General features: G+C 37.7%; 1 protein-coding gene across 12 annotated transcripts in view; it reads right to left on the bottom strand.

Moving 5' to 3' along the window:
• Positions 1 to 21,355, bottom strand: part of ptprt (protein tyrosine phosphatase receptor type T) — a 304,970-nt gene that overhangs the window by 192,890 nt on the left and 90,725 nt on the right. For all 12 annotated transcript variants that reach the window (XM_063473709.1, XM_063473699.1, XM_063473701.1 and 9 more), the window contains exon 8: positions 6,569 to 6,862. In XM_063473709.1, coding sequence (XP_063329779.1) covers positions 6,569 to 6,862 — 294 coding nt within the window. The remainder of the gene's footprint in view (positions 1 to 6,568; positions 6,863 to 21,355) is intronic.

The following is a 21,355-nucleotide window of genomic DNA, read 5'->3' as shown; positions in this document are numbered from 1 at the left end:
CATTACCATCCTTCACATAAAGATCTACTTTATAAGAAACGGCCAAGAGGGGGAAAGGAAAGAAGATGCTCAGATGCAGTATATAACCTCAGATGAATTGAGTCTTTATAGAGTGCTGCATATTAGCCAACATTCACATTAGCACCTGCCTTCTATAAAGAAGAGACGCGGAAAGGAAATTGTATGGGAGTAAAAGGCAAAGAAAATATACTAAGGGAAGATTTAAAGACCGTAGGTGAATAAAAAGTCCGTCTGTATTGGGTAACAAATTAGCCAACACTTACATTATCGCCGCACATAAAAAATATTAATTTATAAGTAAGGGACTACAGGAGGATACACTTACACTTTGAAGAGGTAATGTTTAAGTTAAAAGCTGATATTTATAGAGACAAGGATCACAGCCAATATTCACATTTTATGCTTGGGAACTTTGAATTTCAAGCAAGAGTAGAGGCAAGAAGACAGAGGAACAGGGAAGGATAAAGGAGAGGGAAAAGGACAGAGATACAAAGATGAACGACGAGTAAGGGGAAGAGAAAATGTCAGGAGTGTGTTTGTGTGTGTTGACAGGCTCTCTGCAGCTAAGCAGTGTCACTGACTTAAGTAAGAAAGATCAACAGGGATGAAATGAAATGATAGAGGCTCATTTTGAAATCAGATCAAGAGCACAAAACTATGAAGGTCATACACACTTATAGAGAGCACTGCAGGAGTGAGGAAACATCTCTTATTCTGAGTTTGGTTTATTGAAAAAGGTATATATTTATAGGCATAAAAACAAATTATCCAAATGGAAAAAAGTTGAGGAACCATTTGAAAGCCCTGAAATGTATAAAGAATGATGATAAGGAAGATGGGGGAATAGGACCAAGAAAAAAGAGGAAAGACAGGAGAAGTTGTAGTGGAGAGTGCACAATGAAATCAATCATGATCAAGGCCATGTCCTCACTGAACCCAGTCGGTTCTCCTTCCCAGGGTATCAAATGCTGCAGTTTTGTCAAAGTCGCTAGCATGTCAGACACAGTGCTCTTTGCTGTTGGTGCCATGATGCACAAGTTCAAGCAATACTAGTTGGACAAAGGAAATGCTTTTACTGGAAAGCGCCATAAGTGTGCATAAGAAGGAGCTTCGTCTTTGTATTTGGTCTACTTTTTAGTAACTCGCTCATTATTTTTACTTTCACTTGCTGTTCACTTTTAATTAGTTATGCTTTCACATGCTTTCTGTTTTCATTTTCACTTGCTGTTTTATTGGGTTTAGACCCTGAAACTATGAAGACTGGTGAAATGAAATTAAAGGGTACCCATCGGGCTAAAATGTGATGCCAGTTGGTCCAAATTATATGTATGTATATATACATATAATTGGCTAAAACTGGCTAAAAAAACTGGCTAAAATGTGATGCCAGTTGGTCCAAATTATATGTATGTATATATATTTGTGTGTGCGTGCGTGTGTTTGCCTTGTCATTTTTTTTCTGAATTATTTAAGGTTTCTGGTCTGACAGTCTTTTGTTTTCCACTGACATCGCCTATATATGGCTTAACTTAACAGGCATAACCTGTCAGATTGTCAGTTAATAGTGAGTCACTTTACTGAGTCATGTTTGGGTAGTTTTTGCAGGAACTTCGACATAATTTTATGAGTCTGTGACAGTTTTTCAAGTTGCCTTCCAGTTTTTTCTCCATTCTGCTCCTTTTCCTACTTGCTTATGTGAGAAATATTGGTCGTTAGTATTTTCATTGTTAGCAGTTTTCTTTATCTGCACTGGTATAACTGTTATGGAATAGTCCATCTGTGTAGCAACATCTGTGCAATAAATAGCTTCACCCTATTTGATTCGAATAATTCCCATCATATTAGTTAGCCATTTGGTATTTTACTGAAAACTGAAACAGAATAACATTATCTACTGCACTTATGGAGTGATCAGTTGCTTCAGGGATCAAATCTCTTTGTTTTTAACTATCCCGGCTTTTAAAGGGGAAGAGACAAGATACACAACAAACAGGTCACCAAGCAATCCCAGGGCTATAATGTTCATAGAATCGCAACATACTCTCCAAACATCCTTAAACAACTCATCTCCTATAGCACCTCTTTTTTGTAATCCACATCTACTTCTTAATTAAAAGTTCAACTAAACCCTTTCCTATTGCCCTCTGATTTACCAGTTAAATACCTGGGTTGCGTGGACCAGCACTGTGCCTCCATTTAGAGATGCAAAGGAAGAGTGAGGGGCAGGCTGCAGGTAGAGAGGTTGCACAAATAATACAAAAGTGTAATTACCCATAAGCCATTTGAAACCATGAAGGAAGTATTTTAATGGTGGTGGGAAAATCTAAAATATATAATTTTAATGAAAAGACATCATTTTGCAGGTGTGTAATAAATGCCAGGAGGATGACTTTAAAGTGATTATTAGGTCTGTTGGTGAAGCCTAATTTGAATGGCTGTAGATGATAACAAGAACAGAAAGGTGAACACAGGAGGTGTGGCGACAAACACACACACGCATTCCAGCAGCCAGCAGGTTCTTGAACATCTGTCCTGCCTGCCTGTTTCAATCCTGTCACGCACAACACACACAAATGAGCACACATGGAGCACCCCATGAATGGTTGTGACAGCTAAACATTGCGCCACTAGCCCAGAAACACATGTTCCTTTCCACTATGCTTTCCACACAAACACAAAAAGAGTGACCACCGGCTCTGTTCCATTTCACTTCACGTCACTGGCTTCTCTTTCCCTTACACTGCGTCCTTCTTCTGTCTCTTTCTTCTCCACCACTCCATTTCTTCTGTGCTCCATATTTTTTTTATTATCCTTTTTTTCTTGTTTTCTTCCTTTAACTCTTTTTTCTCTCACCCTCTCTTCTCATCCTTTAGCACATTTTCTCTTGTTTCTGTTTTCCCCCCCCCCGCTTTGTTGATTTCCCACTGTCTCACTGCAGCTATTTTTATTTCACACGCAACATTTTTCCACCTAATCCTATCTCACTGTCTCCAATTCCTCTTGTGCCTCATCTTATTCCTACGTGAGAAATAGTTATCCCTTTTCAACTCGCAGCTGTACACCTGCTGAAAACAAGTGGCTACTTCTAAATGCACTGCAAGTACACACAGACAAACTGTTCTGAGATTTGAGCCTCTGTTCAATCTGAAGTTTTGTCTGAGCAAAATAAAAATTTGAAGAGCGTGTATGTGCATGTCTGCGAAAGGGCAGAGAGCTTCAGATGTGCATACCGGGAAGTCTGAGACAGGACAGGTGTGTATGTGTGTGTATGTAGACAATAGGTGGGCTGAGGGTGAATCTTTATGGGCACAAGAATAAACACAGTAGAGACCAGGAAATTCAGATAACCTGTGTGATGATGTACTCCAAGGCAAAGAAAGAATACAGATCTATTAGAGGTTTAGAGCTGGATTTGTAAAGGATGGTAAAAGGGAAAGAGAAGCAAAATAATCATTTTCTACAATTCTTATTGTCAACAAAAGTCAATAAAACACATACTCACTTCAAAGTCCATATATTATATCCCTCTGTGCCACAGAACTTCATTATTGTCCAAATAATTACATCCACAAGCAACTCTTACTGCTGAGTGATATGCTCCTTCATTACAATAAACAGACAGACCATTATCAAAAATACTCACTGCCTCACAAAATTTGTATTGATCCACAGGAGAAAAAAATAGTAACATGTACTTCTTTTATGATTAATGTTCCAAAATAACTAGCATGCCCATTGGGCACTACACTGAAATAAGGAACTATAACATAAACTGATGCATTCATTTTTTTCTTTTCAAAGATATTTCAAAGAGCCAGATAATAGGTGGACTTAGAGATTGTAAACATTCACTGCTTTGCCCCCTGGTCCCTCGGGGAGATTTATTTCTCCCATATTTAGAGCAGCTATGTGAACTATATTTATAGCCAAGTGACATAAGAATCTATAAACAGCTAGAAAAAAAGATATAATACAGGAGAACAAAACAGGGTGTATCAAAAAGAATCATCTGAATTCAAAAGGCCATAGTTTCGGTTTTTTTTAAGTAATAGACATAGAAGCTTGTGGTAAATTTTTAAATATCTTCTGAAAATAAAATTTTACACAAAACTTGTGTCCCCCTCCATACGATAGTCAAATTTGTCCCATACTATTGGGAGCATGTCTGGAGCCACTGCAGCCATGCTGTTGTTATGCTGCTACTGTCAACCATGTGAAACTCACTTTAAAATTAGATGATTCATTTTGGTAACTCTGTATTTCATTGCAACTTATGCTGTTTCTAATTGTTCTTCCACTAGATGAGTAAATTTCACGCTGGCATGCATAAAAATTGTCTGTTGTGCATTTTCTAACTGGTATAGGTAGGGAATTTTATTTATTACAACATCCAAAAGCAAAAGAAAGAGTTAACATTTTTACTAGTAACTGTGCAAACTGGCATCTGCTGTATATATCAATTTGTAAAAGCACTCTTCAATTTGTAATTTAATATTAGCAAAATTATCTCACTGCATCATCACTGAGTATTGTAGCTGTGGATTCACAAACCTGAAAAAATCTGGCTGCTACGTTGCATAAGCATTTTCTGTGTAGATAGAAGGATAGAAGGTAAGGTCTATGCCTCGTTTAAAAACTTGGTTAGGCTCATATTCCACAGCTAGTAAGCTATTTAGCTAGCAGATTTGCACAATGAGTTCTTTATGAGAAAACATTTATGCGTAGGGCCCATAACACCCCAGCGCCTCACCAGCTACTTGTGTTTCAAGATGGGAGACAGAAAGTAAGAGTGAGAGATGGAAAGTGAGAGATAGATAAAGCAAGGAAGCAGGGAGAGAGACCAAAACAGAGACTGTAGTGTTAACACATAATTTTCACCTGCTGATACCACAGAGTTAAGAAAAAAGAAAAAACATGGGGTGGACCGAAGACCACAAATGCACAAACACAAACACATTGTGGTAGACACACAAGCATGTACACAACACAGACACACACACACACACACAAACACAGAAAGATATGCACACAGTAGAGTTCACACGTTCTCACTCACACATAACACAGCAACCGCAAATACACGAAATTCCCATTCCAATTAAATTTAAGCATCTGCCAAGTTAATGCTCCAAAGTTTTGACAGAACTTGTAGCATAAACAACAAATGCCCCAAGGCACACACACTAGCTATGTATATTCCATCAAAAAAAAAGTAAAAGCATTATTAAAGCATTTTCTCTTTCTCTCTCTCCCCTCTTTGAATGCAAGGTTAGATCCAGATCGAACACACTGTCTTTACAGAATAACACCTTCATCTTTTTGATCTCCTCTCACTCTTCATCATCATTTTGTCTTGGTCTTGTTCTCTCTAATTCTCATAAAATGAAGCCCTTGAGAAAAACAACTGAGAAAGAATGGCAGAAGGAAGAAGGACATGGCAGAGAAGAAAGAGGGAGGTATGAATAAAAGGGGAAAGTGTTAAAAACAAAAGAAGTAAACATTAAAGGACAGAAGGGAAGAAGACTTCAAAAAACGACACCATAAAGTAAAACCCAAGTGACGAAAAAGGAGAAAGGGTGAAGAAAACTCTAAAATGGGAGAAAGGAAGACAAGGAGGAAATGAAGTCAGGGCAAAAGAGTGGAAAACGTTGCAGAGAAAAGGAAATGAAAAGGATTGAAAAAAGTTAGAAGTGGGAAAATGAAATTAAGAACAAAAGAGAGAGGGAAGCAAGAATAGTGTCAGAAAATCAGAAGACTAAAGTAGTACAGTGAAAGCAAAAAAAAAAAAAAGAGGTCAAAAGGCCAGGATAGAACAAAGACAATTAGTTGCATGGCAAAATGCAAACACAGAGAAGTCCATAGAGAATGCTGGAATGGAGAATGATGGCTTCCTACTTGTTAAGTAAGAACACACTTAACACATACACACAGACACACACCTACACACACATAAGAGGCCATCAGAGATCTGATGGGCTGTCATTTTATCAAATGAACTGCCACTTATTGCGTCCTTACACCCCCGCTGGGATACTCATTATTGGCCATGATTGCCCCCACCTAACCTCTCCTACCTTCTTCCCTGCAAACCATGCACTCCAACATTTCTTCATCTCTGGGGATTCTTCTCAACATGTCAATTATCATCAGCTTTGATTTGCGTTCTCTTCCCAAGAAGACGTAAAAGGAAACACTTTTTTTCCTCATTTTTTCCTTCTTTGTTATCTTTCTCATCAGCCTTTTTTTTAACCTCTCTGGCTCCAAGTCATGCTGTCACCATACGCAGACCATAGTAAATCATTCTTATTATATTAGTGCTACCCAAGGATTCTACTTAATGAATGAGATGAGTATATCAGTGGATCACAGTACAGTTGTCCAACAGAAATAAGACAAAACAGAATCAAACAACTGCAAAGAGAGATTTCTAAATGAAATCTAAATTTTAAAAAATAATTGAGAAATAGGTAAAAAGGCAACATAAATGGGAAAATACTTAAACAAATAATTAAAGCAATAACAAAGAAAAAAACAAGTGCTTACTTACCCGCACATTTGGTCCTGGTTACCAGTGGTGGACCTGGGGGTCCTGTTCCTCCCTCTCCAGGTCTGGAAAGCAGGACCTTGATCTCATATTCTACATCTGGGTCCAGATGCCACAGTTTATATGTAGGGGAGTCAACCACATGGGTCTCTACCCAGTTCCCTGAAGTGGTCCGGTACTCCACTTCCTTCAGGATTATTGGCCCATCACCAATGATGCTGTTGGCATTGGGTTTGATCCAGAGGTAAGTAGCACCAACAGAAAGAAGCTCAGGAGGTGCAATGGGAGTGGGTGGAGCTGTGAAATAAAGACAAAAATGTTTATTTAAGTGTAAAATCTTTCTCTTTTTTAAATAAAATAATCAATAAATATTCTTCTGAATACATCAATAAAAGGTTTTGTCCCTGATAAATTCCACAGTCCCTGATAAGTCACACAGCAAACAGGAAAAAAATACATCACTTTCTTTTCACTGTAACTATATCTGCAGCTGGGCTTATCATTGATAATGCAGCACGAATTACAGGATTTACTGTTGCCAAAAACTGAATGAAAAAAAAGAAAAGAATTCCAGCTGTGTTCCAGTATGTAGTACTCAAAAAGACTGAATGTCTCCAATCTTCTCTTTGGGTTTGAGGTGTAATTTTCAGAAAAAACAATCTAAAACTTATCTTTTCATTATATAGGCAAGTACTTTTTTCACACTTCAGTAGCAACTACAGACTATTTGGTCCCCACCCATCCATCCACCCATCCATCCATCCATCCATCCATCCATTATCTGAGACTCAACTTCTCACATCCTTGGACTTTCACAGACACATGCTGTACCTTTAAGTGTACAAATCCATCAACTTTTAATGTAATGTTCAAGAATTACTCTGCTGCTAACGTGCACTTTACCTTTTGCAGTGAAAATAGATACCATTAAAGCTAAAGGAGACATTTGAGATGTCAAATTCTTTACCTGTAGCATTAATCCATCACTTTGTTGACACACTGCTAACAGCTACTTTGAAATAATGGCATCTGTCAAGCCTAAAAGCATGAGGTTTTATTACTCTTTCCTTTTTTTTTCTTCTTGTCCAAACCAAGTTCACATTTCATAGGTAATATCTTTTCAAAATGAAAGTAACCTCTGAAATGACACAGACAAGAAAAGTTCTAACCCATATGAAAAGAAGTGTAACTAAAAGCAGACCATTTGCTATACTTGACAAATAATATATATATTGGGGAAATTTAAATATTTGACAAAACGACTTTGAGTAAAAGGATATAAAGTGCTAAAGTGCTACTAAACACCAATGCCACAAGGGACTTTTCATACTCCCCACTATCACATATGAATGTGTAATACATGGTGAGTATGAGACCACGTAAATGATCTTCTGTTTTCAGGAAGAAGACATTAGGTATATGCAATCTACTGGAAATTTAATTATTTGAGAAAGACAAATACATAGTAATATTAACTTTCAAAACAAAATGTGAAGGCACAGTAGTGTGACTCAACAACTGGCTCAGTTAAAAAGCAACAGGAGCAGATGGAAACAATGGCATGGAAATTAAATGGAGTATTTTTTACTGACCCTCAGACAGTGCCGGTGAGAATTCTGTTCATCATTATGAACTATGGTAATTAGTATGGGCAGCTCCCACTTCTTGGAAGACCTCTATATCAGCACCTTGAACAGCGGTCATGACCCACTTTTTAACAGAAGGATATGATGTGCCTGAGCTGCACTAGAAACAAGAGAATGCTGTCCAAGTGTGGATTAACTTCTTGTGTCCTTAAAATGTGAATCATAATCACACTGTAATATTCTTTTAGGTAAAACAATAAAAATAAAAATCAGTTTCCTGGAGCTTTGTTGTGATACAGAATCTTTGAGGCATCTACACATGGATCAGCTTGAAAATTGATCAATGATTATTAAGATGGAGGCAATGATGCTCAGAAACACACATGTGCAAATAGAGGACCAACCAATTAAAGGTCTTTTCAAAATGAAGCTTCCTTACCCTACACAGTAATCTTCTGAAAACACTTGCAACTAAAAGAGTCATTTAAAGATTGAAGTTTGTGGTCTCTGAGAATGAATCTCTTTGCCATGACAGGTGCTTTGTCAGTTGACAGCTACGTTATGCTGGGTAAGAATAATGGTCCCTTTACTCCTGCAGTCTAAAAGCAAAAGTCCTGATTTCCCTCTCCAAGTTTTTTACTTTCCTCACGGCTGCATTAGAATATGTATGGTGGCTGCGGGGCCGATGAATCAACTGTCAGTTACTGCATACTCATCCATCTCAACTATATGGAGGCTAAGTGTGTGTGTCTGAGTCTGTGTGTGTGTGCATTTGTGAGTGTAGGAGAGAGTCAGACAATAAGCATCTCTGTGTATGCCTAAGAGAGGTTTAGTGTGCTTTGCATGTATTTGGATGCATGTGTTTCTGTCAAAATATTTCCCTTCTTAGCAAACAGAAACTTTGATTCTTGGGATAAAAAAAAAAAATTTCCTTCATAAAATAGTGATACAGTGAAATAAAACCAATCATCACTACTGTATTAATCCCAAAAAATACATAACAGTTTTGTTACAGTCTTTTGTCCAATGAACACAGTTTAAATGTCATTTCCCCCACTCAAAACTGGTCTCAGTATGAAGGGAAAAATGTGCCACTGATGATGTTTCTGCGAACAATAGAGGTCCATTCAAACCATCTTTTGCAAAGTAAGAAATAGTCATCACATTATTGTAATGAAGTAACCAAATGCATGTTTCCTTTTCTCATCCAGTGTCATTTGACTGCCTGAATTTTGGTTACCATATGGTCTGAAACAGGCAGCCACCCAACATTTTTTCAAGAAAAACACTATCTGTGTCTAAAGCCTGTCTGATCTTTGGACCATCACAACCATTATCTCTCTGCCCCTTGATGTCAGCATTATAACATATGGTGCAGTGAAAATTGGTTTCTAGGTTAGTTAGTTCAGTATGATAAAAAATGGGCTCCAGAATGAGAAGTCATCAGTCAGTCAGTTTAAGCTGCCCTTGCTGGCTAGTTAGTTTTATTTCCTCTTGGCTTTCTTACTAATCTATCAGTTCTGTTTTTAGGATATTGCCTTTGTATCAACAGATAGGTCATGTAAAACAATGATGTGGACAAGCTTTTTCTAGTTAGAAAATATAGTGAGGAAGTATAGGTAACGTTCAAGGTACTACAGCTGTGTCCAGTTGCAGTAGTCATACAAAACTGGATTTTACTTTTCGCAGAAAATTTTTAAGCGTAACTCACAGTAGGAAAATGGTCTCATCTATTTGAAAGGCTAGAAAATATTGCGAAAAATTTTTTTTTTTTTTTTTTTAGTATTGCACTAAATGAGGTAAACACACCAAATCACTGACAACTACCTATAAAAGAAGCTTGTCAACCTTTGCTACAAGTGCTTTAACACAGACTTAACTGTTCATTAACATCATTTATATTCAACAACTTCTCCTGATGTTACTCCACTGGAAGAAAGGCAAAATCAATCAATCACTCCCTGCTCCTTCTGTTTTCTCCCACCATCTCTCCATTTCTCCCTCTGCCAGCTCATTTGCAGCAGAGAGTTACAGAGGCCACCCGGTGACATGCAACCTGGTACCCACGATGATATGGAGCGAACACACATTTTCAGAAACTCAGACACAGACGTTTGCTGATAAAAAATTGACTCTAGTACCTCTTGTGCATATGCATGCAAATGCACCCACACAAAATGAAGCATGGGCCTGCATGTAAATGCAAACAAATACATGACTGTACTTACACATACCGCAACTGGAACTGAATGATAAACTGGAGATACAAACACAATAACTAGTAAGAAGCACACACAAGCATTTCAGTACATGTAGACTATGTATTGCAAGCATATGCGGGGTTCTCTAATGAATATGAAAAACTACAAACATATTCTGATTGCTAATCAACAGCTTTAGCCTTCAAACTTGACTTCAAACAGTGATGTTAATGAACTGTGATAGGATGGTGAGTGGAGGGCAGAAGAAAGCAGAAAGAAGGTTTTTTGAGAGTAAGGGAGACAGGGAGCATATAGGTAGAACCGCAAACCACGACTGGCGAGAGATTTTATCATATATTTAAATGAAAAGTAAAAAAGAGAGAAAGTGAGGAAAGAAACACAATGAAGGAATGTTGCCAAAATGGTGAGAGTGAACAATGCTTAAAAAAAAGTAGCGGGACAAATGCTGCACCAGCGAGTTGAAAATGACCCTTGTGCAATCAGTACTCTGAAAAAATTTTGACATTGAGGTTTTTTTTTGTTTTTTTATGATTGGCAGACAGGCCCTTGTTAAAATTGTGTTACAAGAGACTTCAAATGTAGCTCTTGTTAGTTAAATGACTTCTCTAAACCTGCACAAATTATATTTGCATATCTGCTTTGCTTTTCACATTCATCGTTTTAGCCTTTTAAAAAACTCCCAAGACATAAAACATTGCATTATAAAGTAAAAAAATGCAGCAGCCAACAATAATTCTGTCATTCATATGGGAAACAGAACGTGTCTAGGGCACTCTGAATGCCTACAAGACTCAAAAATACATAGAGAAACTAACAGCATATGTAACCTGATGGAATCTTTTCTTTTTTATTTCCTGCAGGTTAAGTTACCAAAAAGTTATTCTTATAACCAAATTCTGACATTTGAAAAATGCAGAAAACTCACTGAAACTGATTTGTAAACAAATGATTGTAATAACAGCTTTTCAGGTGTTTTTATGAGTCAGATTCTCTCCTACACGTTTCACAAACACCACAAACTGTATGCTGAATGGTTAAAAATGCTTTTCATCTACTGAAAGTTAGATACGAATATAAACAAGAGGAGAGAATAGGCCGTTTCCACTGAGCTCTTCCTGCAGAGCTCTGTTATGCCTCTGCAGAAGCCACATACCTACTGTAGTAAAAACAAGCAAAAATTGGGATACAGCGGGCAAAAGGCGCCGTAACTCTGGGCCCACAAAGACCACTGTGTAAGTATTTATGTCTATGTTTTTGCAGCAGTCGCAGCCCCAAAAGGTTTTATCTTTTGTATTCTGGAGTCTTGTTGTCTGAAGACTCATCGTGCCTCATGTTACTACACCCTGCGGGAACAAAGTATATGGATCTACTTTTTACTACACTGTATTACAATCCCAGCATGGTGTTTAAAGAAGGCTCATGATGTATCTGTGTCAAGACAAATAAGCTAAAAACAAAAGAACTTAAGTAATGTTCTTTGTACAGTGGAAAAAAAAATGTCCTTGCGTGTGCTAAGTTTGCTTTACTTAATGTAGTTTTTATTAGTGTGCACACCAAAAAGCATTGGCTGTTTCTGTGTGTGTGTTTGCATTGTAGAGATTTTTCTGTCTATAGTAGTTTCTCTCCGTTATTAAGACCTCAAGGTCATTTAGCTAGACTTTCTCAAAATGTCCAATGGGTATTCAGAAAATCAAAAGCCTACATAGTTTCTATTTTCTAATTTTAAGAGAGAGATTAAAAGATTACACATATATACTAGCCCTACTTGTCTTTTAACTAATGGATATTTAGAAAAATAATCTCAAAATTGAATTTTTCAGTAGATGAATTTTTGACACACCAGCTGGTAGCAAAAAACTTTCAGAAACTTTGAGTGAACATTTCATAAAAGGAGAAAACTGTAGACATTATTTCATGTCCATAGTGGTCTTGACCTTTTTAGCTAGGTAGAAAAAAGAGACACATTAAGTTTCCATTTGTATGCACCACAGTCATGAAACAGCATATGCACCTGCATGACAATGACATAAGTGCTCATTTTCTGCCCTCCCATTTCAACACGTGTGTATATATATATATATATATAATGAACCTATTTGGCAGCCAAAACGAAGCATATACAATCTTTACCTGTAGAGGTTTGATACAACAGGTAATTACCACATATATGTTATTTACATAAGTATTAACCAGCCTTCCTACAAAACCAAAAAACTGTGACTTCACACATTTTACAGATTAAGTGGGCCTCAGATTGAATGTAATCACAGGTTGTTAAAGTGTCAGTGGACAAACCAATGTTTTTTAAGTGTTGCACATAAATAAAGATTGAACGAAGAACACAGATTATCTTTTGACTGTTTGCATCGTGCTATTTTCTTTACTCTTACAGTAAGAATTTTTCACTGACCAACCAATGAAAACTAAGCTATATGTTAATTACAGTTAAAAATAGTTTTGGATTTTTTTTTTTATTTTTTTTTTACTTTGTAGCTATCATTATTCCATCTTAAACACTACTGTTTTTGCAATTTTATTATTTCTGCTACTGTCTAGATACAACATACATATAGGTTTTAAAATTTTTATAAAGTGGGAGAGACAATCCCTACTTTTATTACTATTAGTTATTCTTTTTAAATCATTTTTGACATGAGTGATAATAAAAGCAGGAACTTTTCATTACCAGTTTAACCAGAGTGCAGCAACAAAGCACCCCCACCCATCATGAAATTTTGACCTGTCTCAGTTAGAGGTTATAGTTGTGATGCTGTTAATATTAGTTTTTCTGAGTGTGTATTTTCTTTGAGATTTATCGTTTGTGGCAAATCTAAAAGTACTTTTGACTGCAACTCAGCCATGTTCTTGGAAAGTGAAAGATTATAAGATTGCAAACGTGCGTGCGTGTGTGTGTGTGTGTGTGTGCAGTGGGTGAAAGACTGAGTGATATTAGGCTTCAGCCCACCAGAGGAGAGAAAATATATCACCCTTGTGGCGGAAAAGATGGAAAAATCTGTTGCACCAAAAATGACAGTCACTCTGCCAAAATCTGTTTTTCTCCCATTTCAACAGTGGAGCAAGAAGGAGTAATGACAGTCAAGATGATAACAGAGAATAACTGAGGGTGAAAGAAGCCATTTAATTTTTCTTTTGTTCATGAACTGCTTCCTCTCCCTCTATCTGGCCAGTTTATATGGGTTTTCTTTCCTTTTAATAATCCACGCAGAATAAAATCCTCAAAAATGAACTTTATCAAGTAGCTATTAAATAAGCTGGAGTTGCCTTTTATTTACAAAAATCTGAATATGTTGTTAAAGGATATTTTTTGAACAATATGAAAGTTTGAAAAGACAATTTTCTTTTCTGTCTTTCCCCATATTAGTTATTTTTTTTCTCTTTTTGCTTAATCTCCTTGTAAATTGTTGTCTTATCAGTAGTACACTGCAGGTCCATTTCGCAGCTCCTTGAACTTCATCTCAGTTCATCTCACATAGCAAAGATAAGACACACGTACACACTCACATGCGCACAGATTAGCATAATTCAGATATGATAAGATCAACAGAATTTGCCAAGTGTTAATGATAACTGCCACATGGCAGCTTTTTGAGTGGAACAAATTTATATTGGATAGTTTTTTAGTATTTCAAACTTCTCTATCTCTGATTTCCAGGTTCAACGTTCAGTGTTTCTAGAACACTGAGCACCAGTCTGTAAAGTGATGTAATTTTGTCAACCAACACTTTTTTTTCTTTGAAACAGCACTGTAATTATGCAAATTGCAGAGATATTTCACAAGAGCTGGTGTCACTTCTAACCTCTAATTTAAGCGAGCTGAAGAACACTGCAAAGACACCAATTCATTTTCCTTATCATTTAAAGATCAACAGGCAGGGGTTTACTGATGACAGTTATCAGACTATGCAGCTGAAATATCAAGGGATTCTGTTTGTTGCTCCTGTCATGTGAACTAAGATATCAGATAATTCATTGTTATAAAAGGCAGCAATCCAAAAAGAAAAAAGTTCATAAGGATGTCACATTTTTAAATGGTGCTGTCTTAAATCTTTGAACAAGCAAGATAAACAAACCTGTTAGACCTAGGCATACCTAAAAGCATCTAATTCATAACTATGATGTTTCTTTTGTGCTTTTGGTCAGTTTTATTGTTTTTGTTCATCATTTAGGTTGGACAACATTTAAGGGACAAAGATTTTATTTATTTAGAATACATGCCTGTATTCTGATGGCCCAGCCGTGTGTGCTTCAAATTTAATATGGGTATTCACTATTGTGAATGCATTCTACCTGAAGGGAAAATTTCTGACTCACTCATCAACTTGGTGTAAACTCGGTCCACTGACTTGTCCTCCCATTGTCCTCAGTATCTCCTGGTTTTAGCATTATTTCCACTGCCTGGCACAGCCCCACTCGGTTTCACTTACTTTTGATAAAAGCTGTTTTTCCCCTGCAAATAGCAGATCCTGTAGCTAAAGTAGTCAGCAATGATTGTCATAGCAGTGCAGTGTAAAGCTACTGTGAAATTATAGTAAACATGACTTAGTATTGGCCAAACGTATTTGGAATTATTTCACCAAATACCAAGACATTACCTGGTACAAATAAGCTAATAAAATCAAATAGAGAAAAGCAATTTCACATCATAACATGCATATCAAATTAAGTTGTAGTCATGTAATGTGCAGCAGGTCCAGGAGGAAAGCTCGGGGAACAGAACAGTGTTTCCATCTTTAAGGTAGTTTAATGTTGCCATTACCGATACTATGTAAACATGTTAGATGAGTTGTTTTGAACATTCATTTCAATGTAAAATCCTGCACTCAGTCTTACAAATGTATCAAATGTGGCTGTTTTTCTAAGAATATAAGCTGATTTTGAAATTGATGCCCCTAACTGGAGAAGTCCCAGAGAGGGATTAGTCTCTTAGAACATAAGATGGCGAAGTTAAAAGCTCTATCATGCAAACAATAAAACATTTATAAACAAGATCCAGAAAGGCTGCCAGCCTTTATATGCTCAAGCTCACTTGAGACTGACTGATGCAAAAGTTAGTGTTAGTGCCATGGATGACATACTGGTGATAACCACATTGATGCTGCTGCTATATACGGGTTTAGGAGTGACATGGTGCCATCCAGAAGTTTATTTCAGCAAGAAAATGCCAAACCCCATCTTGCAGACCTGTATAAACATCTGTTTTCACCCACTGCAAACATTTGGAGCATTATGAAATACACAGAGGAACATGCCCTATGCAAATGTTTTTATGCCTTTCTTAAATTTCAACAAAAGTAATAATTGCACAGTTTCAACATTTGCATACGCTGTCTTTATGCTGGTGAAACTTTTTGCTCTAAAACAGAAAAATATTAAACTATGGAAATGGAATAAATAAGGATAGATTGTGTTATCAGTACCTCTCAGACCACAGCGGTGGGTCTGACAGACTATGATGGGTCTTCGTGTCGTATGGAGTGTATCTGACAAGGTTTCACATAATGCTGTCACCGGGGAAACAATTCAGTGGTATGTGTTATTTTTTCATAGTAATTATGACTATGAGTGGAGACAAAGCCTCTGATTTTAATCTTTTTTCACTAGAATTTGTGAGATTGCGCCACATTACGGTCCCGTCAAAATGTCCATAGAGATGACAGTCAACTTCTACCTGCTTGCTTAACATGAGCTGCTGGAGAGATAAGCTGGCAAAAGGTGAAAGGAACTGAGAAACAGCGCAGGAGGAGACTATCTGATCTTCTTAGTTTCACAAAAATATTTTCCAGTGTTCTTTAATGAAATGAGAATTAATCCAAAATCTGTCAGCTTAGAAAAGATAAAACAGCAGGACAACTTTAGTGGAGATGTTTCTCCACACTAACCAGTTGCTTTACTTCCCTACTCCTCCGGTTGCTTCTCACTTCTGTTTTTTTTGTTTTTGTTTTTTTCTCAGTTATCGTTGCAGTGATAAATTAAATCTACTTGCTTTTAATCCGCCCAAACTTTCTTCTTACTTTTTCCCCATTTCACCTTATTTTCTGTGGTCCTCTCTCTTGTTCTTTTGAACTCTGCTGTAAACACGTTTTTCTTTTACTCCTTCATCTGTGCTGTCCTGTTTCTGATTTCAACTTTTCACCTTTACTGCATCCTCTCCTGCCTGCTTCCCTCACTTCTTGCTGACCCTCTTCTTACTTCCTCTCTCTGTCCAATTCGTTCCTTTTCTCACCCGCAGTCCTTCTCATCCGTTATTCACCGTACCTGTTCATGCATTACTTATATTTCTCTTCAGAAATTCTGTGTGAAGTGTCCACTCTCTTGTACTAACACACACACACACACACACACACACACACACACAAGGAGAGAAGGAGATGCACATGAAAGAGAAATGGACATGGAATACCAATTACATGACAAACTGCTCAGTGTACACAACACAACACAACGCATGCACAGACACACAGACACACGCACACTTAAAGACACACATACCCTAAGGCAAGCCCTAAGAACCTGGTTAAAGAGGCAGGCGGAGTGTACACTGGCTTAATCTTCCCTTCTTATTCCATGCACACACACACACAGAAACCTACACACTCCCCGATGTAGCCAAACAAACAACTTTGCACACTTTTTTACACTTTCTCTCTCCTCGGGGAGCTCATCTTTGCAAAACTTATGAAAGTATGATAAACTAATAAACATTTTATTTATTTGTTATCCATTTTTTATTTTTTTGAGCTGCAGCAGTGCAGTGCAGCTCTTCTGCAATCCAAGTTCTAGTAATCTATCAGTTTTTATGCCGAAAAAAGATCAAATTACACGAGTAAAAGTTTTTGCAGGTAATGACTTTAAAAAAACAAACAAATTTGGCCACATTACCATGACAGCTGGTGAGATAACTATTACATTTTGATTTCCCTTTTCCAGAATTACTGGATACACTTCCTCCCATGCTTGCTTAAAGGTAATTTGACTAAATAATAAGACCTTCATAAATCACAGTGATTGGGTTTTATTTCTATATTTAGTTTTTCATCATTTTATTTATCTGGGCAAAAAACTAATAATATCTTTCACTTTCTTGATGTGTTTTTATTTCATGTTGATGTACATTTAATGCACATTTTCACAAACTATCAGTGGAAAAACACAGTTATGACATTCGCATTACCTTGTTGTATTTTTCACAGAAATGCTGTTTTGATAAGTATTTACAGCTGGTTGTACTGACACTTGTGTTCTATGTCAAACTTCATGCAGCTCTTAGCGCTCAATTATTCATAGAGATGCCTCCTATGAAAGCCTCCCTAATATCTTGAGGGCATAAACCATCTAAAATGAATGTCAGGTTTGTTTACAGAATGAACTGTGCCTGTAGATAAGTTAAGGTTTTAAGAAGATGGCATCATTTGTGCAAATATTATTGCAAACAACTGCTTGGAAAACTTGGAAATTGATTTTCGTGTGAATGTGTGACATCGCATTTGTCTGCTTTTTAAATGTTTGACATCTCATTTTGGAATAACACTCCTCACTTGGAAGTCTAACATAGTTTCCAACAGTTATTTTTATAAATTGAAGATTGTGTTGTGTTCACACCCAGTGGGAGTTCAGAGCGTCAGTGAGTTTCTAGAGATCTGACACATACAGCTGAGCTGTCCACTCTCCTATTGATTTCCTTATCAGGGAACAGACACACAGAAGATGCTGGGAATGTGCTTTGGGCGACTGAAAGCTCTATGGACAAACACACATATACAGTATGCAGACACACACATACACACTCAGAGACCCTTACACATTGCAGTGGCACTGCTAGGTCTAATTCTTGGACTACAATCAGCTTTATGACCACCGAGGGAGACTTAGAAAAATGTGGCCATATTCCTGGGGAACTCGCACACATAACCAATACACACACTCTGCATGGTGTCCACAGGGCACTGGCTGTCAGTGGCTCTCCTGGATCTCTGCTACGCCCCACTGAGTCTTATCTATGACAGACAGAACAGGACACACATACACACTGATGCCCATGCCCATGCACAATACACCACATTCACAACTCAAATACAGCCTAAATTCATACTCCCTGAGACATGTCAGCATGTAGGCTTGCTCACTCTTTAACACACACACACACACACACACACACACACACACACACACACACACACACACACACACACACACACACCCAAACACAAGCACAGCCGGGGGTATGGTTGAGACCTTGTTGCCCTGGGGCTTTGACTGCATCTGTTCTACAAGAGCCATACAAATGAGAAACGCACAGGAGCATTGAAAAACATCTGTGTGCATGTGTGTGTGTGGGTGTAGATGTGTGTATGTGTTTTGCTAAACTTTTTACAGCCGTGAGTGTCTGTTTGGGAAACTTTGTGCCTGGCTTGTGTGGAAGCGTTGCATGCTTTCAGTCATTTTGTTGACACGCTCTTTTAACTTCAACTGGATTTTTTCTTAGTGTATTGGAGACAGTGCATTCATTCTACATTTACAGTTTCCAGTTATTCTTCCACTCCCATCTAGTCCCCTTTGTCTTCTAGAGGAGTATATGTTAGTGACTTTATCACCATTTCCACTTACATATACTTATTTTTAGCGTTAATATGAGCAAGCACCATTATAACCACATATAAATGACACAAAAGAACAACCACACCAGGTTATCTTTAATGCAAAGATGTAATGCTTTTAAAGAGGCAAGGAGGTGGAGGAGGAGGAGGTGCTGTTGACAACTAACGGCTGTCACTGCATGATTTCCTTGCCGTATATTAACTTCAAGAGAGGTGTGAAGTCAGGCAGAGGCATGAATAAGAAAGAAGTAAGGTGAAACAATAATATGGACACTGAATGATGGAAAGATGACAGAAGAGGTGTAAAGCTGTGCATTATACTTAAAAAGCCTGACTTCTGTTTGCTTTTGCTCCACGTTCTTCAGATGAATGTTAAAATCTGAAGACCGGTGGGTAAAATGTCTTTCTTTGGCTCTGGCAGTATTATAGAACCCAAATCTTCCCCAGTATTGTCTGATTTTTTTGCAGACAAAACACCGCAAAAAGAGTTACTTGAAAGTTGCTACACATGCCAATTTTTGCTCAGTTCAGTCATTTTTATCCTGGAATAGGTTTAACTGTAATGAGTTTAACTGTACTGAGTAATAAAGAAATTTACCTCCACCAGGCAGTAGCTCGGCTGATTCAGAACATTTCATTTCAGCTGCCTTTTCTAATTTAGTCAACAAGGAAGAAATCATCTGCTCAGCTGGTCAGCATTATTGTGTCACAAAATTAATATGCATGCATGAGCATGTATGGGAGACAGACATACAGTCACACAGGGTGCTGTCAGAATAGAAGAGTCTCTCTCTCCAGATTCCTACCGTCACACCTGGCTGAACAACACACTAATTAACCCTGATTTCACTTAGAAAGCCTGGAAGAAGACACAAACACACACATACCCGCACAAATTAATTTGAAAACCTAATAATGGCGATACCTTACATGTGAAAACACAAATGAAAAGGCATGATGATACACACGCCCAGAGAGAAATTAAGCCACACAGGACGATTCTACAGCACATGAATGAATAGATTAGAAAACTCACAAGTACACTAACGTGTGAATCAAGGACAATGCCACATTTACACACATTTAGCAGCACACACTGTGCACACAGGGCTTCGGGGAGGTGTGTTCATGCATGTGCGTGTGTTTAATTTTTCCGTTCTCGCTCGTTCACTGTGTTGGCATGGGCTATTCCCCTGGCACAATGCATGGCTGACAGCACCTGAGCTACAAACACAAACACATACACACAGGAGTAAGACACAGAAACACATGCATGCACACAGACACATTCAGTAAGGTAAGCAATACACACGCACGCACACGCACACATTTGGATGTTCTCAGGAGTACAGTCTGTGCGTTCTGCTAACAGATGGTAATGACAATTTCAGTCCCTGGACTATCATCTAATCAAAACAGCACACTCACACACACACACACACACACACACACACACACACACACACACACACACAAAAACAGGCTACACATTCCAGCCTCCCTTCAGATTAAAACATCCTTCACACCAAATAAGGTTAACAGCATAATTCAAACCAAATATGCATTGAGAACATAATTTAGGCCGGAGCGCCTCTGCACTGAAACGGATTTCAGTGATGCAATTCAAATTCCATTAAAAACAAACACAGTTCAATCCCCCTTGCGCCGCATGATTATATATTTAATACATATAAAAAAAATATTTCACACTAAATATTTTAGGGCAGAGAGGTGTGTTTGTGGGAAATGCATCCTAGACATCTACTTTAAACTTCACTGGAAGCACTCTATTCTTAAAAAACATAAGATATATACTGTTTATATATGTTAAATAGTCGAACCCATAGACTGAAGGGTATGTTACACTATAACTGCAGAAAACCATTCCTTTGTGTTTGGACCCCTTTTCCCTGGTTATAAACTTTGGTCAGGATGCAACACAAGATGTTGTCAAAAGGCAGCCCGGGAGAATGTCAAGCGATCAAGCATAAACTCAGCTCTACAGTGACTGAACACATAGGGCTTCAGTGTCTTGGTCAAGGACACTTAAAAAGAGAATAAAAGATTGTGAGCTTGGGGTCTTATACTTTATTTCTTAAAGGATAAATGCCAGGAAAAAATACCTGTTACTATTGTTGTGTTCCATGCTGCAAGAAAGGTAGCTTAAGAGAATCGTAGAGTGCTAATAGGCTAACATATTAGCATACATTGCTTGGTGTTCGCATATTTTTCCGTGTTGCTTCACATATATTTAAGTATCAGTGCTAAAATACAAGTATTCACTATGTTGAGCAATAACTAACTGAACCCTTTTATAGACTTCATGAGAGACAGACGGCCCTTTAGCAGGCGCTACGTCAATCAGGT

This window comes from Pelmatolapia mariae, linkage group LG5 (assembly GCF_036321145.2).
Source record: "Pelmatolapia mariae isolate MD_Pm_ZW linkage group LG5, Pm_UMD_F_2, whole genome shotgun sequence".
Lineage (NCBI taxonomy): Eukaryota > Metazoa > Chordata > Actinopteri > Cichliformes > Cichlidae > Pelmatolapia > Pelmatolapia mariae.
This window is presented reverse-complemented; position numbering and strand designations above follow the sequence as displayed.